Below are 15,353 nucleotides of genomic sequence, written 5' to 3' on the forward strand. Positions count from 1 at the left end.
CCCACCTACATACACACACACGTGCCCACCTACATACACACACACGTACCTACCCACACACACACGTACCTACCTACACACACACGTACCTACCTACACACACACGTACCTACCTACATACACACACACGTGCCTACCTACATACACACACACGTGCCTACCTACATACACACACACGTGCCTACCTACATACACACATACGTGCCTACATCTATCTACATACCTACCTACATACACACATATATACCTACATCTATCTGTACCAACCAGTGAGAATCTGTGATATAAAACACATTGGACAGAGACAGCTTGAAGCATCTAACAGTTCCCCAACATGGTCATTTAATTTCAAATTGACTGTTGTTTTTTCCCTTGGATGATACTGTGATGGCACGAAGTTACCTATAACGCTAACTTTTCTAAAATAAATAGGCCGTACGCTTTTATAAAAAGGGAGTAGCCATCTACAAAAGTATTGCTGAAGGAGCTTCAAAAAATGCTAGATACCATGCGAAGCACTGGGGACGCACACTCCCTGCCTATTTGCTGCCAAGAAAATCAAGTAATATCGGTAAACTGATTATGTCCATAAATAATGCATAACAACATATTGTTATGTAAGTAAGCTGTCACTTTAAGTGGATTACAGCATCGCTTAAAATACCGGAGCAAATAGCTGCCCAGTACTGGAGCACTAGCATCAGCGTAACTAAAGCTCCAACATGGCTGTTGACAAGTACAGGATTGTTCACCAAAAGTCAGAAAACAAAGAAAAGTCTCAAAACAGGTATCAATAAAGAATATTCCAAACAGTTTATCCACTTCAAATACTGATCCCGGCTGTGGTGCACTTTTCTGTCTTGGTCAGCAGTGGTGGCGGTCTGGGGGGCCGTACCTCAGCACCACCACAATGGGGCTCTCGCTGCCAGTGAGGACGATCAGGCCTTTCCAGATCATGAGTGCGGAGGACACGATCATGGCGAAGTTCAAAACCTGGTAGTAGAGCTGCAACGCAAAAGGAGAGACCAACCGTGAACACCGGTAGCAGAAGGGTCACCAACCTGAGGCTGGCACGTGCTGATGAAACACAACGTCAGGACAGGGAACTCACCCACAGAAAGGACAAGAGGGGCAGTATGCAAATACCTGTCCATGGAGAGACCTTCCAGATGTCATCTCTCCTGATGTGAGAGTCAAGGGGCAACAGCAGAGCAGTCGGCACTGGCTTCGTTAAAGCCTCGAGGCACCACTGGCCTCTAAGATTCCCACCTCCTTACACCCAGAAACAGGAGTCCCTGCGTGGCGCGCACGGTTAAGCTACTAACCAAGAGGTGGGCAGCCTGAACTCACTGAGAGGCCTCGGAAGAAAGGTCCGGTGGCCCACTTCCGAAAGATCGTATCCGTTCAGAACCCTAAGGAGCTCAGCTCTGCTCTGGCACATGTGGGGTCACCAAAGGTTGGAACCCACTTCACAGTCACTGCTTTTTGTTGGTTTGTTTTTAAAGCCTGAAAGGCTCCATGACTGGAGTTTTGCCCTAGAGTCTCCTATTACAGACTCCGGTCATTGTTCAGGGACCAGAACAGAGGTCTCAGCCTGAAGCCTGGCACAGGCTGAATGGATTCCCCTAGAACTCTCCTTTAGCCCCATGGTAACAACGGAGACTTAGTGGTAAGGCCACACTGCATCTTAAATTTACATTTTAAAAGCGAACAAAGAAGTTAAACACCTGGATGTTTTAATTTCCCATATATGTCTTTAAATGGTGAACAAGAAACAACTGGTTCATCACACTGGTGGGAGGGCCACACAAGCCAACAGACAACTTCCTGGTTTCGTTTTAACTATGACTCCACTTAGACCACTGAGTGGAGACTCCCATGGCTCGTCCTCACTCCCACCGTGTGTCTCACATGCTGAAGCACAAAGCTCTTGCCTGCTGACAGCTGCCTCCACACAGGCCAACCCCTGGGACTCAGGGGAAAGGGGATACCTGCCATATCACAAGCTACGAGGCTGTTGAACTGCTAGGCTGGAATGCCCACCTTCCTCCAAAAGGCCAGTCTCTAAAGCCTATGTGCCTGGCACTACCCAGAATGTAAGGCCCATCAATACCAGCCTCTGTCTTCCCTTCACCACTTTAGTGATTGAAAGACAGCCCATCCAGCACTCAGGCTTCTCAATTCCTTGACCCCTCCATCAACAGCAACCTTCTCCCCTCCACCTGAGCCACCCACTCAAATAGAGGTCGTCACAACTCACAACGAGGTTCCATTCTGACGACTCCCTCAGAAGTCGGTTCTGATGTAAGTCGAATACCTCATTGGTTTTCTTTAGTTCTTCTTCTTATTGCCTTTTATTATCAGTGTCTTTATAAATCTTTGTCTTTGGGGGTTAGAAATATTACATATAAACTTGGATATATTTTAATGCTGTTGTTGTTATTATGTGCCATCGAGTCGGACCTGACTCTTAGCAACCCCTCCTTGGGTTTCCGAGGCAGTATGGAAGTAGATTGCATACATTAAAAAAACATACAAATCATAAAAATGTACTCCAACAATGAAGACAAGTGATGACGTTAGCATTTTGTCAGCTGTGGTAGTAACTGCACTTGTGGAAGCTTCTGGATCATCTGGATTATTCCTGGAAATGGGGATGGCGTTTTAGTCCGAAATTAGTGAGAGCTGTCTGGATGGTCCTTTCTTCTTCATATATTTCACAGTAACATCTCACTGCTTGCCAAACGTGGCTATCGAGCTTAGCAAAGTGAGTGGCACTTGGGTCCATGTTTTCAAGCAAATGAAGCCCTTGATTTAGTTTAGAGACAAATTTCTCCTAATCCTTTCCCCGTAAAATTTTTGGACTTCTCTCCTTCCTCTTCTTATTTTTTTCTTCTTCAGTATTTCTTTCCTCTTGAAAATCCATTAAGTCCCCATCTGTCAATTCTCCTTCTTTATGATCTATAAGCTGTATTCCCAACAATGTACAAAAAACCAGCAACAGGCAGACACAAGGGCATTTTGTTGTAACTCGAGTATGTTGTAAATCGGTGACTACTTGTAAAGCATGCTTCTTTCTACTCTCAGACCTGCAGCACCCTGTAATCTCTGCCCATAAGGCTCCCTCCCTACACCCCTTAGCATACCTACCACCACTCATACTTTAAACATTAGTTGACAAAGGAAACCTTCTCTGGCTCTCTAGACTAGGAGTCAGCAAACTATTTGTGTAAAGAGCCAGACAGTAAGTATTTCAGGCTTATGGATTATATAGTCTCTGTCGAAACCAGTCAACTCTGCCCATGTAGCAGGAAAGCAGCCATAGACAACATGTAAAAGAATGAACATGGCTGTGTTCCAATAAAACTTTATTTACAAAAATAGCCAGCGGCCTGAAGTTTGCCAACTTTTGCTGCTGGCCAGCCTAGGTCCTCCTGTTAGATATCCTCTCAGCATCCTGTACTTTTTTATAGCACCCATCACCATGATTATCATGTATATAATTATTTAATATGTCTATCCCACATTTCAGCCTTGTTCACAGCTGGAACCTCAATGTTCAGCACAGATCTAAAAAGAAGTTTATCACTATTTATTCCGCAAACTTACTTTTTGCCAGATCCTCTGTCCCTTTTTGTCCTTTTGCAAATTTAAAGATTGTTCAAAACAATAACAACAATAATAATGCTCAGTGCTAGGAGAGATACACCGTGGTAGTGATGTAATTGATACCATTCTGAAAGCAATCTGGTGTTAGCATTGTGGTAGTTAAGGTCCTATGTCAACTGGGCTGGGCCATGATTTTGAGTGGCTTAGCAGCTGGGTGTACTTATTCCCCATGGTGAGATTAGATGCAGTATAATGGTATAATTACCTCCACATGGAATCTGCTACAAGCAGCTAATTAGTTGAAGGGAGAGTTGCCTTTTGGGTGTGACCTGCTTCCAGTATATATGGCAAAGATTTGGGAAGAGTCTCCAGCTTTTTGCTCTTTTTGGGATCCTGCATTTGGCCCATCATCACCTCCAGTTCCTGGACGTGAACCAGTGGCTGTCTTGTTGCCTGCTGATATTGGGACTGTTGCCTTTGCAGCCTGTGAGCCACTAATCTGCCATTTTGCCTGTCAATCTTGGATTCATCAGCCTCAGCAGCTAGCAGCTGCATTCGTCAGGAGAAGCCTCCAGCTTGTTCCAGTGAGCCTGGACAAGTGGCAGAGCTGAAGCCCAAGGTCAAGAGGCCACCACCCAGAGTCCAGAGACAGAAAGTCTTCCCCTCGAGCCGGCACTCTGAACTTGGACTTCTAGCCTTTTAAACTGGAAGAGAATCAATTTCTGTCTCTTACAGCTATCCACCAGTGGTATTTCTGTTGTAGCTGCACTAGAGAAACGAGGCACATATCCAGAGGTTACTCTTGGCCCAGTAAGCCCACGTCTAGAAATTCAGTTTCAACTAAAGGGATACAGAAAGCTATGGCAAAGGTATTTTTCACAGCCTTATTCTAGAAAGGAGAAAGAAATGAGCAACAACCGCCTATCATTTGACTATTTAAAACAACACATAAAGAATTTTAACAACATGACCAAGTACTTCAGATGTGTTGAATGAAAAAAGCAGACTGCAGCGGGATCTCAATACAGTCAAACACAAGGGGACCCTGAGATGCAAACAGAGGTTATCTCAGGGTAGTGGAATTAGGTGTCCTCGAATTTTCTTCATTAAACTATTCTCTAGTCTGTAAACTTCCTACAATGACCATGAATTAATTCCAAAATCTGGGGGGAGGGAGTACATTTACAGGAAGTCCAAGTTTATAAACCAAAAAACCAAACCCAGTGCCACTGATTCTGACCACAGTGTCCCCCATTGGGTTTCTTTACTGAAGTAAACTGCCTCTTCTTCCTGTGGGGCAGCTGGTGGGTTTGAACCACTGACCTTCTGGTTAGCAGCCAAAGGCTTACTCACTATGCCAACAGAGCTCCTTTTATGGCCTTTAAAAGGATCATATTGAAGAATGTAACAAAACATAAAAAAAAAAAAAACTTGTGATATGTAAGGTGGGTAAAGTATCACCCAAAACCATCTCTCTGCTAATATTACAACTATGGGAAATGATGTAATTTAAGGCAACCGTGAATGAGACAAATTAAAATAATTAAGATATTTGGATGGAACAAATAAAAATGGAAAATGAAATGTAATTCAAAATTAAAGTTATATGTCACTTTTTAAATTACTTGGTTACTGTGTCAGTAGTAAATTGTGAAACTATCATTACATCACCATGAGAGTGATAAAAGAAACTGGAGGGCTAAGTGGACATCAGTCAAGCGTTGGCTATAGCATAGTCAATGGTTGCTTCTAAAGCAAAATCAGCATTGTAAGTCCCATCAGTTCACAAACTCCCCACCCATTCCTCTTGACCTAAAAGGTTTGATAATAACCACTGTTTTTTTGTTTCACTATGACTTACAGAGCTCAGTGGGGAAGCCCCACACTGTTTTTGGATAGGATTTCAAACCATCTGGTTCCACCCTGAAAAAACAAATAATAAAATCTTGCCACTTTGCTAATAAAGACCTCCTGCTAAGAACATATTTTCCTACATGAGTTTTTATGCTTGGAAAATTGAAGGGAAATACAATTAATTTTCTCAAAGAAATTCCTTTGAACAACAAATCTACCTGCTAAAGAAATGTCCAATTACACAAAAACCTCCCAATTAAGCTAAGTGGAAAACCACAGATCACAATTTCAATGCCCTCCCTTTAAGGTCTACGTTTGGAATTCTGGAATCTAGAAACGTGATTGTGATTGAACTACTGCCAGGACCAAACTGGATCTAAAAACACACCACATTACACTGGTGCTTTTTGTTGTTCATCTTTGCCTAACTGGCTTCCAGAGCCGCAGAAATGCTAGCAGCTGTACTTCTTCCTGTCTTCCTCATCGCAGAAACAACGAGTCCTTGTCTGCATCTGGCTCTTGCCTCAATTAATAGCAAGGAGGGGTGGCAGAGAAAGGTGGTCCCATTTCCAAGACTGGGAGCATATGCATGTTTGACAAAGTGTCATAAAGATGCTATTTTTTTTTGGGGGGGGGGGGAAGGAAACAAGTAAAAGGATAAAGTTTTTTTAAAGTACCAGAGGCAGTGGGTTTGAGCTTCTGAATTCTAATGAGAAGACTAGCAAAACATGAGCAATGCAGCCAGCTACTGGGTAGGACTTATCACAGAGAGTGGGAACACAGGGCTTTCAAAAGTCAGAGTGGCTTAGGGACTGATACGCTTGGTCAGAAGGCTGTCTCGGATAATGTGTAATTATAAGCAACAGTAATCAGCACCAACTTTAGAGATGTTTTTAAAACCTAGCCAGCAAGTCTAGGTTTTTAAATAAAGCCGTTTCCTGGAGGATTTTCTGGTGAACATCAATGCTCAGCTCATGAGCTGTTGGTTTTTCAAGCAAGTAATCATCTGTTAGGAGCCCTGGTGGTGCAGTGGTTAAGAGCTGGGCTGCTAACAGAAAGGTTTATGGTTCCAACCCACCAGCCACTCTGCAGGATACAGCAGTTTGCTTCCCTAAAGATCACAGACTAGGAAACTCTACGGGCAGTCCTACCCTGTCCTGTAGGGTGGCTATGTGTAGTCTGAATCCACCCAAGGGTAACAGGTTTTTAATAATTTACAGCTACCTTAATTAAGAAATCCACAGTTCACCAGCTATGCACACCTACAAAAAGCCAGATCCTAAAACAAAGTTCATGAAATCCAAGTCACCAAACACTGCCGCACTCATCTGAAATTCTACTTGGAAGAAAAAGAAAGCAACACATAGGTCCAAAGACTAAGCCATGTTCTGCCACAGCCCCAACACCCCATTCCTCAGCACAAGGGAACAAATGAAACAAGATGCCCTCGAAGTCATGAGAATTAATACTAGGCAATCAAAGGCAATCAACATCCCCCAGCAGCAAGATCCCATTTTTCTTAACATAGTTTATTGTTAGTTGGAGGAAGATGAGTTCTCAGGTACAAACGGTTAAGCGCTGGACTATTAGCCGACAGGTGGGTGGTTTAAAGGCAGGCCTGGAGATCGCCTTGAAAACCTGACGGAGCATGAATCGGAAGTGACGCCACAGCAACTAGCGACAGCTTTTTCATAATATGTGGGACCTACGGTGTTCTATATTCTATATCTAGAAGTTTAAGTAAGTGCACTTTTCCTGGCTCAGAGGGCTTCCTGTCCCGTCCCTACTCATTCTTGCCTTATCCCGAGGACCCAAAGACACTGATGTTAGCCAGTCACTGGCTAAAGAGAGAACAAGAGGCCAGTTTTCTCTGAGGTCCTCTCGCCGAGGGGTGAGAAGTGAGAAACCAACCTGCAATGCCCAAGATCCCCCTCGCCCCCCAAAACCGCACTCAGGTGCAGCCAGAACGATGGACTCTGCAATGCGAGAAGACTCTAGAACCCCTGGGGGAAGGCTGATTCGGCCCCCAATTACTGAGCACCCCCTTGTGTGCACCGTAGGTACAAGGAGCCCTAGTCTGACAGATGGCAGGGGAAACCCTGACCGGGATGGGAAGAGACTACTTGGACAAAAACACTACTGGACAGCTCCCCTGGTCAAAAGTTCTTTCTTTTCCACCAACGCCACTCGCGGGCAGCCCTCTTCCTGGCGTCAGACCTCTGAAGCCCCACAAAGCAATCTGTTCGTCTTCCAAGCGCCGGCCCTTCAAATGTGTGCAGACAGCTGTCACTCACGCCCCGTCATTTCTAGCATTCTCAACCACGTCTGACATCCTTAGGACGGAGCTCCTATTCTCTTCCCCTTTCCGGCCATTCTCCCCCGACTGTGCTCTTGTTAGTGCAAGAAAACATCCACACATGCCCACACGTGGTCTGTGCGGATTTGAACCCAGACCTCTGGGAGCCTGCGAGGGAGCTTCGGGTTGCTGCAAGGCCCCGGTCGCGGGGGCTATCTCGCCAGAGCTGTAGCCCGACAAGCCCCGACTCACTGCAGCCCGGACTCTGCACCAGGAGCGCCCCCACCTCCCGTCTCCGCTACCTGGCGCTTGTTCATCTTCCTCAAGTCCCCGAATATGTCCAAGCCGGTCGTGGGGAGATGTGACCCCACAGGGCCCGCACGCACCATGGCGGGGTCGCAGGGGGCCGAGACAACCCACCGGCTCTAGTTGTCACCGGACAGCTGCGGAGCACCGCCTGGTCCCCGCCCACCTGCCGGCGTCCAGACCAGCCAAGGCAAGCCCGCCTTCTGGCGTGGGCCGCGCGACCAGAAGCTCGCTCGGGCGTCTGGGAATCGTAGTCCTGTGAGTCTCGGTGCCCCAGCTGTCTGGGAGGAGCCGGTAGGGAGAAACTATCATTCCCAGAATGCTGCGGGGCAAGAGCTCGTCCAGTGAAGACCCGGAGGCGCGCCTGGGGAGGGCAGCGGCGAAGCTCAGGGAGCCTCCTCTGATGCTTCTGAGGAACTTGAGTGTGCTTGTGATTCTGCATATCACAGGGGCAACTTGGGGAAGTGAAAAATCAAGAGGAACAGAATTCCCTACGACTCTGGTCAGGCGCCAAGAAGACACCTAATGCTCCCTCTAGTCACTTAGCCGTGTATGTTGGTCATTGGATGACTGAGACAGGGAAGGCGGGGCTTCTACAGTGGGGGCGGGCTGTGCTGAAACGGGGCGGAGCCCAAAGACCAGTTTGAAGCGTGGGTGGGGTTTAGAAGAGGCGGAGTTTTTGAAGCTGTGGTATGTGCCTTGACTGTAGCTGTATCTTAACTAATATCCATTGAATGAATAAAAAAATTAAAAACTCACTGGCATCGAGTGGATTGGACTCATAGCGACCCCTCCATGGGTTTCCGAGGTGGTATCTCTACAGGAGTGGATTACCCAACCTTCCTTCTGAGGAGTGGCTGGTGGGTTTGAACCATCAACCTTTTGGTTAGCAGTCAGATACCTTAGCATTATGTCATCAGAGCTCCTATTGAATGAATAATAACCTAATTTTTTTTAAAAAAATTGTGATTTGAAAAAAAAAATATTGTGATTTGGGTGAAAGTTTGCAGAGTAAATTCATTTCCCATATAGCAGTTCATACACATTTTGTCTCATGACATTGACTGCAATTCCCCACAATGAACAGCTCTCTTCCTACTTCCTCTCCGTTGTTACCTCTTCCCCATGCCCTTCCTTCCCATGCACTCCCCTCACCCCAGCTATCTCCCTGCGCAAACACTGTTCTGTTCTCCCGAGATTGATCACTCGAAGGAATGTATCTACCTGATGTAAATGTTCACCCTATATGCCTACCTATTGTTTGGCTGGAAGTCACACGAGTGAGTTCACTTCCAGACCTACAGGGTAACTAGGGGCCATAGTCTCGGGGGTCTCACCAGCCTCTATCAGACCAGTAAACCTGGTCTTTTTTTTTTTTTTTAATGATTTTTCGTTTTTGTTCCACATTGTTCTCCCACTCTATCCAGGATCTCCAGCACTGATCCCTTTCCAAGTGGTTGAGTGGTAGCCAGGCACCATCTAGTTCTTCTGGTCTCATGGATGTATAGGCTGAGGATCTCATGGTCTACTAGTTCCTTGGACTAATTGTTTCCATGAGTCTTTGATTTTCTTCATTCTTCTTTGCTCTGGGCAAGGACAGACCCACTATTAAATGTTGTTGTTGTTGTTGTTATGTGCCGTCGAGTTGGCCCTGACCCCTCCTTGGGTTTCCAAGGCAGTATCACTATGGAAGTAGATTGCCCAACCTTCCTTCCGAGGAGTGGCTGGTGGGTTTGAGCCGCCAGCCTTCTGGTTAGCAGTCAAGTGCTTTAGCCACTATGCTACCAGAGCTCCTCACTATTAAATAACCTAATTTTATACAAGAGAAGGCAGAGGCAATGAAGATTAATTGACTGGGCCAAAGTCAAGTGGCAGAGTCTGGAACAGAACTCAAAGTTACAATTTCCAAATCCTGGATTTCTTCATTCTGATCCTGGATTATTTTTAGTTCATTCATTCATTCATTCATTCACTCATCATTTGTGCATTATTTATTTATTTACTCACAAACTTTATGGAGCATCTACTAGGAGCCTGGCCTGTTCTAGATACTAGAGAAATGTTAGTGAATCAAAGAAAGATCCTGGCCCTCATGAGCTTACATTCTAGTATAAATTAGGAAATCTTTATTTAACGTTTCCTCTTCTAGAAATGTGTACTACAGCACTACTGAATTATTCACAGGGAATCCCATAGTGGCCTACTGCCACACCTCGTTACCTACTGGGCTCCCTGTTTATAATGCCTGCCCTCTGTCCCGGTTACCTCTCGGAAGACTCACCACATGCTTGAAGCAAAAAGGTCAGACCTTTTCCGCAGGACTCAGGCTCCCTTCCCATATGGCTGGCGGGCCTCCAGGACAATAGCCACCCCTCTAAGGAAGATGGGGCAATCTACTTCCGGAGTGATACTGCCTCGGAAACCCAAGGAGGGGTCGCTATGAGTCAGGTCCCACTGAGGGCACATAACAACAACAACATCTGACAGTCATTCTCACATATTCTCTATCTCCCCATAGCAGTGTGTGATTATCTGGGGAAAAATTTGAACCTTTTCAATTCCAGTCCTGGCAGAGAATAGCTGAGGGGGTCTGGCTCCTGGCTAAAAACCAGCTTCCCGCTGAGAATCACCTGGGGAATCTTGTTAAACTGTAGCTTTTGATTGAGTATATCTGAAGTGGAAATGCAAATTCTCAGCACTCAAAGCCCTGCTAAAAACTTCCGTGTGATGTTTTAGGCCTGGCCATAGGCCTTACATAGGCAGGCCTGGGGCGGGGGAGTTGGTCTCCAGCCTCCACAGTCTCTGAAGGGAGTTGGGCAAGGACTCAGGCCTGCCCACCCCACCTACCAGCTACGCTCTTTCACAGAGTTTCATTCTTAGCCCAGGTGCCTCCACGTGGAAGACCCTCGTGGTGGTTAAAGCATTCAGCTGCTAACCAAAAGGTCAGTGGTTCAAACCCAACAGCTGCTTCATGGGAGAACGGTGAGGCAATCTGCTTCTGTAAAGATTGACAGCCTTGGAAACCCTATGGGGGCAGTTCTAGTCTGTCCTAGAGGGTGGCTGTGAGTTGGAATTGACTCGATGGCAGTGCATTTTGTATTTTTAATCAGGGACCTTCCTCTGCTTCAGCCTCCTTACCAGGGGGAAGGGAGAGAGCCTTGAAGACACTCCCCCCCCACACTCCGACTCAGTGCTTTTCCACTTCTAGCTAATTTCAATGCTCACTCTCCCTTTAGCCCTTCCAAACTGAAACCCACTGCCATCGAGCGGATTCCCGCTCATAGCGACCCCCTTTGGGTTTCCGAGGTGGTAAATCTTTTTGGAAGTAGACTGTCCCATCTTCCTTCCATGGAGTGGCTGAATCGCCAACCTTCTGGTTAGCAGTCAAATGCCTTAGGCATTACGCCTCCAGAGCTCCCTTTGTTTTGTTTGCTGGCTTACGGTGTCAAAATAAGTGATTAAAGTTTTGACTATTACTTTCATTTTGGCTCATTATCTTAATGGACACTGGACAACTCAGCTCAGCTCTCTCAGCTCAGCTCCTTCACAGTAGGTGCTCAATAAATATAAATAAAAGGCAAGAAAAACTGGCTCAATAGATGAACCCTCAGTTAAGCCTTCAGCTATTAACCAAAAGGTTGGCAGGTCAAGCCCACTCAGAGATGCCTGGAAGAAAGGCTTGTGACCTATTTCCAAAAGGTGATAGTCACGGAACACTCTGTGGAGCACAGTTCTCCTCTGAGGCACATGGAGTTGCCATCAGTTGGAATCAACTCAATAGCAACTGGATTGGTCTTGGGAAGCCTAATGTTCCAGTTGCCAATATCTTGCCTCTCAGCTCCAAACCCACCCTTCTCTATCCCAATTTGTGATCCAGGAGCTGAACTTTCCAGTCAGTTCTCCTTTGTCCTTTGGAATAATGTTGAGCTTCATTAAATTTTGTCAGGACAAGTAGATAAGATGATGTCCTCCATGGGTACCAGTCAGCCTCTTTTCCCAGCCATGTCATATGCTTTCTTGATGTGCCCTTGAATGAAGTGGGCATGTTGACATGGATGGAGCTTGTGTACGGCCAACAACATGAACTCCACCCCCACCCCCCCGTCACCATCTCCACGAACGCTTACTGAGGAGCACCATTGCCGAGTGCCTACTCTGCAAATAGCAGAAACCAACACTGAATCCCAAAACAGCATGATTCCTTGTTTGGACCAGCCAGCCACTGGGTGACAGGTTGATCACACAGAACAATGGTCTGTTATTTAAATCTTATCAATCCAAAGTAAAGTAAAGAACTGAGGCAATTCTGGGTGATACTCTTCCAACAGTCTCATACTTCCAACAAAGTAATCTGTGTTTCAGGCCAGGCTAGTGGCCTGTTGTCCCCCTAGGAGCATCACATCTAAGACTTGAAAGGCACTCAGACTCCATCTGGGTCCCAATTTTACCTACAGCTGCTATCTCTTCTGCAAGACCCTGCGCAATCAGACAGCCTCTACTGAAACGCTACTAAATGGCTCCTAAACTCTCCAGCAAAACAGAGCAAGGAAAAGCCACCTGTCAAAAATGTGACCCATTTACATACACATTTGCCACAATTTAAGAGAAAATCCTGTTCGACACTGTTCACATTGCACTTCCTCAGCACAGGCCCTTGAAAAAGAAAAGGGGCCCATTTTGATGAAGGAGAAAAAGGGACAGCAGTGATCCCCGACCCCCATCCTTCTATCCTCACAGCCCAGTCACAGGCCAGAGCACACACTTGGTGCCCACATGTTCCCTCACTGTAATGTAGCTGTGACAGAAATGATCTGGGGGACCCCTCTCGGACCAATTCTTGATGCTGCTGAGCCCCAGTTTTGTCTACTTGATTTGTCCTTGCAAAGGAAGTCATTTAAATCAAGGGGGTTCTCAAAGTATCATCAAGCACCCCAACAGTCTCCACCACTCCCCTGACTGGGGTTCAGCAACTGCCTGGTCTCTCCTCTCTGTTCCTATCTCCTCATTTCTCCATCTCCGGCCATACTGTGATATGAAAGGCAGGGTCTTAGCACTGATTGGCTTGTTTCCTCCAAAGACCTACGAGAAGGAGCAAGATTGGATTACTGCTTTATCTGCAGAGATCTAGATCAACTAGTGTTAGAAATGAAGCATTTTTCTCCCTGGGCATTTGACTGCTAACCAGAAGGCTGCCAGCGCAAACCCACCAGCCACTCCTCGGAAGGAAGATTGGGCAATCTACTTCTGTAGTGATAGTGCCTCAGAAGCCCAAGGAGGGGTCACTATGAGTTGGATCCAACTAGATGGCAGTGAGTTTTCTTTTTTTTTTTTAAATATATTTTAAACCAAAACATAGTATTGCTTTTATTTCTCCTATTTCCATGGAGAAATAGGCACATCAATGTTTCGTATGAAATCCCCTAAACACAGGATGGCACTACACACCTTTTCTTTATAATTTCCAGGTACCCCCACTCCCCTTGGATTAGATAATCAAAACTAGAACTGTGGGAAACCTCCCATACAGCAGTTGGTTCATCCCCTATGTAAATAATAATTTACTGTACAAGTAAACTATTTCATGGAGCACTAGGGGTCCAGAGGGGAAGGAGACAGAGTTGTTGGATCTGGTTAAAGTTACAAATATGCAGGCCTGATCAGCGTTCACTTTAACAGGTGGACTTGTTGTTGTTGTTGTTGTTATGTGCTATCGAGTCAAACCCGACTCATAGCGACCCCTCCTTGGGTTTCTGAGGCAGTATCACTACGGAAGTAGGATTGCCCAACCTTCCTTCCGAGGAGTGGCTGGTGGGTTTGAACCGCCAGCCGTCTGGTTAGCAGGCAAGTGTCTTAGCCACTATGCTACCAGAGTTCCCACAGGTGGACTGGGGGGGGGGTCATAATAAAAGGAACATACTCTAGTTTAGAAACCCCTTAGCAGGTAGCCCTTATGCGTGACAGGAGGAATTGCTCCCAGGGCAATAGCAACTCTTATTTTGCATGTTTCTTTTCTATCAGCTATGCAAATCAGACTTAGAAGAAATACAACCAGAATGTTCCCTAGAAGCAAGGCTTGGACTTGTTACTTTGGGCACGTCATTAGGAAAAGCCAGCTGCCAGAAAAAGTCATCATGATTGGTAAAGGTGACGGCCAACGAAAATGAGGGAACTCCTCAATGAGATGGACGGATCCAATAGCCACAACGATGGAGTCCAGCCCACCAACAATCATGGAGACACGGCACCAACAACATTTTGTCCTGTTCCACACAAGGTCACCGTGAGCCAAACCAATACTATAGCGACTAACAACACACGCTTCTTTAACATTCCTTTCTAACAAAAACCCGGTTTTGCAGAAAATGGAAAGTACATCTCAGCAACTTGTCCAAGGTCACACAGCTAAAGGAAGGATGAAGAAGCACAACTTACATCCAGGTCCGTCAAATCTAGATTCACATTCTTTCTTATTACGCTGCATGGTCTCCCATCAGTTCTTTTCTGCCTTCGAAATGACCAGGACTGCAGGAGCAGACAAAACCTCAATGGGAATTGGAACTTGCTGTTTGCAAGTGCGAGTTACTGCCTACAGACTAATGGTGTTAGAATACAGCAGTAGCTCCAAGTCACGAACACTGCGGAGTCTTGAGGGTCCTGCTCTACTTGTGCTTGATGGAGTGACGTGGGGCTCATTCTCACATGGAGCACAAACTGGAAAACATCTGATGAAGGGCTGGGCATTTGGGCAGCCCCAGCAAGAGCACTGGAGCCTGGCTGGTCCATAGGAATGAGTCACTGGGTCTTAGATCTGAGTCAGAGGCACCGGTTAATGGGCCCAGACAGCAGCGTTCTGAATCATGCCCTGCCATCTCTGTCCTTTGCATCTGTGCCTCAGAAGACCTGCACTGTTACCCAGGGATGTAAAAGCTGGGGCTACCTCTGCTTCCTGCACCCCACCTCCCACACTGCTGCCTGCATGCTCTTATCAAAACAAGCCGTTTCTCACGCACTCTCCTTTTGTAGCCCAGCTGACTCACGATAATCAGAGACTCTGGGCTATCTCCCTTTGCCTTACAGTTGCTCTAAGCATCCATGAGGAATTTTATGCTAAGTGACAGGAAGAGTAAAAGAACAAAGAGAATGGTCATGTGGAATTAAAAATGTAAATACGAAATTAGAAATGTAACATTTAATATAGTTTTGCAATAAAAGGCCACTATTAAGGCCAGCAAAAGGGCGGGCCCCAGTTCCAGGAACAGGGGCAAGGCAAGGATGACTAAGCCCTGAA

The 15,353-nt window shown here is 46.2% G+C and overlaps 1 protein-coding gene across 1 annotated transcript in view; it reads right to left on the minus strand.

Annotated features, from left to right (window-relative positions):
* SEC11C (SEC11 homolog C, signal peptidase complex subunit) overlaps window positions 1-8,148 on the minus strand; it is a 13,513-nt gene extending 5,365 nt beyond the window's left edge. The window contains exons 1-2 of the mRNA XM_007935504.2: window positions 8,062-8,148; window positions 896-1,005 (exon numbers count right to left, since the gene is read on the minus strand). Of these exons, the coding sequence (XP_007933695.1) occupies window positions 896-1,005; window positions 8,062-8,148 (197 nt within the window). The remainder of the gene's footprint in view (window positions 1-895; window positions 1,006-8,061) is intronic.
* Between the last annotated feature and the right edge of the window lie 7,205 nt (window positions 8,149-15,353).

Source organism: Orycteropus afer, unplaced genomic scaffold, assembly GCF_000298275.1.
Source record: "Orycteropus afer afer isolate SDZICR_OR568_19922 unplaced genomic scaffold, OryAfe1.0 scaffold00029, whole genome shotgun sequence".
In the NCBI taxonomy this organism is placed as follows: Eukaryota; Metazoa; Chordata; class Mammalia; order Tubulidentata; family Orycteropodidae; genus Orycteropus; species Orycteropus afer.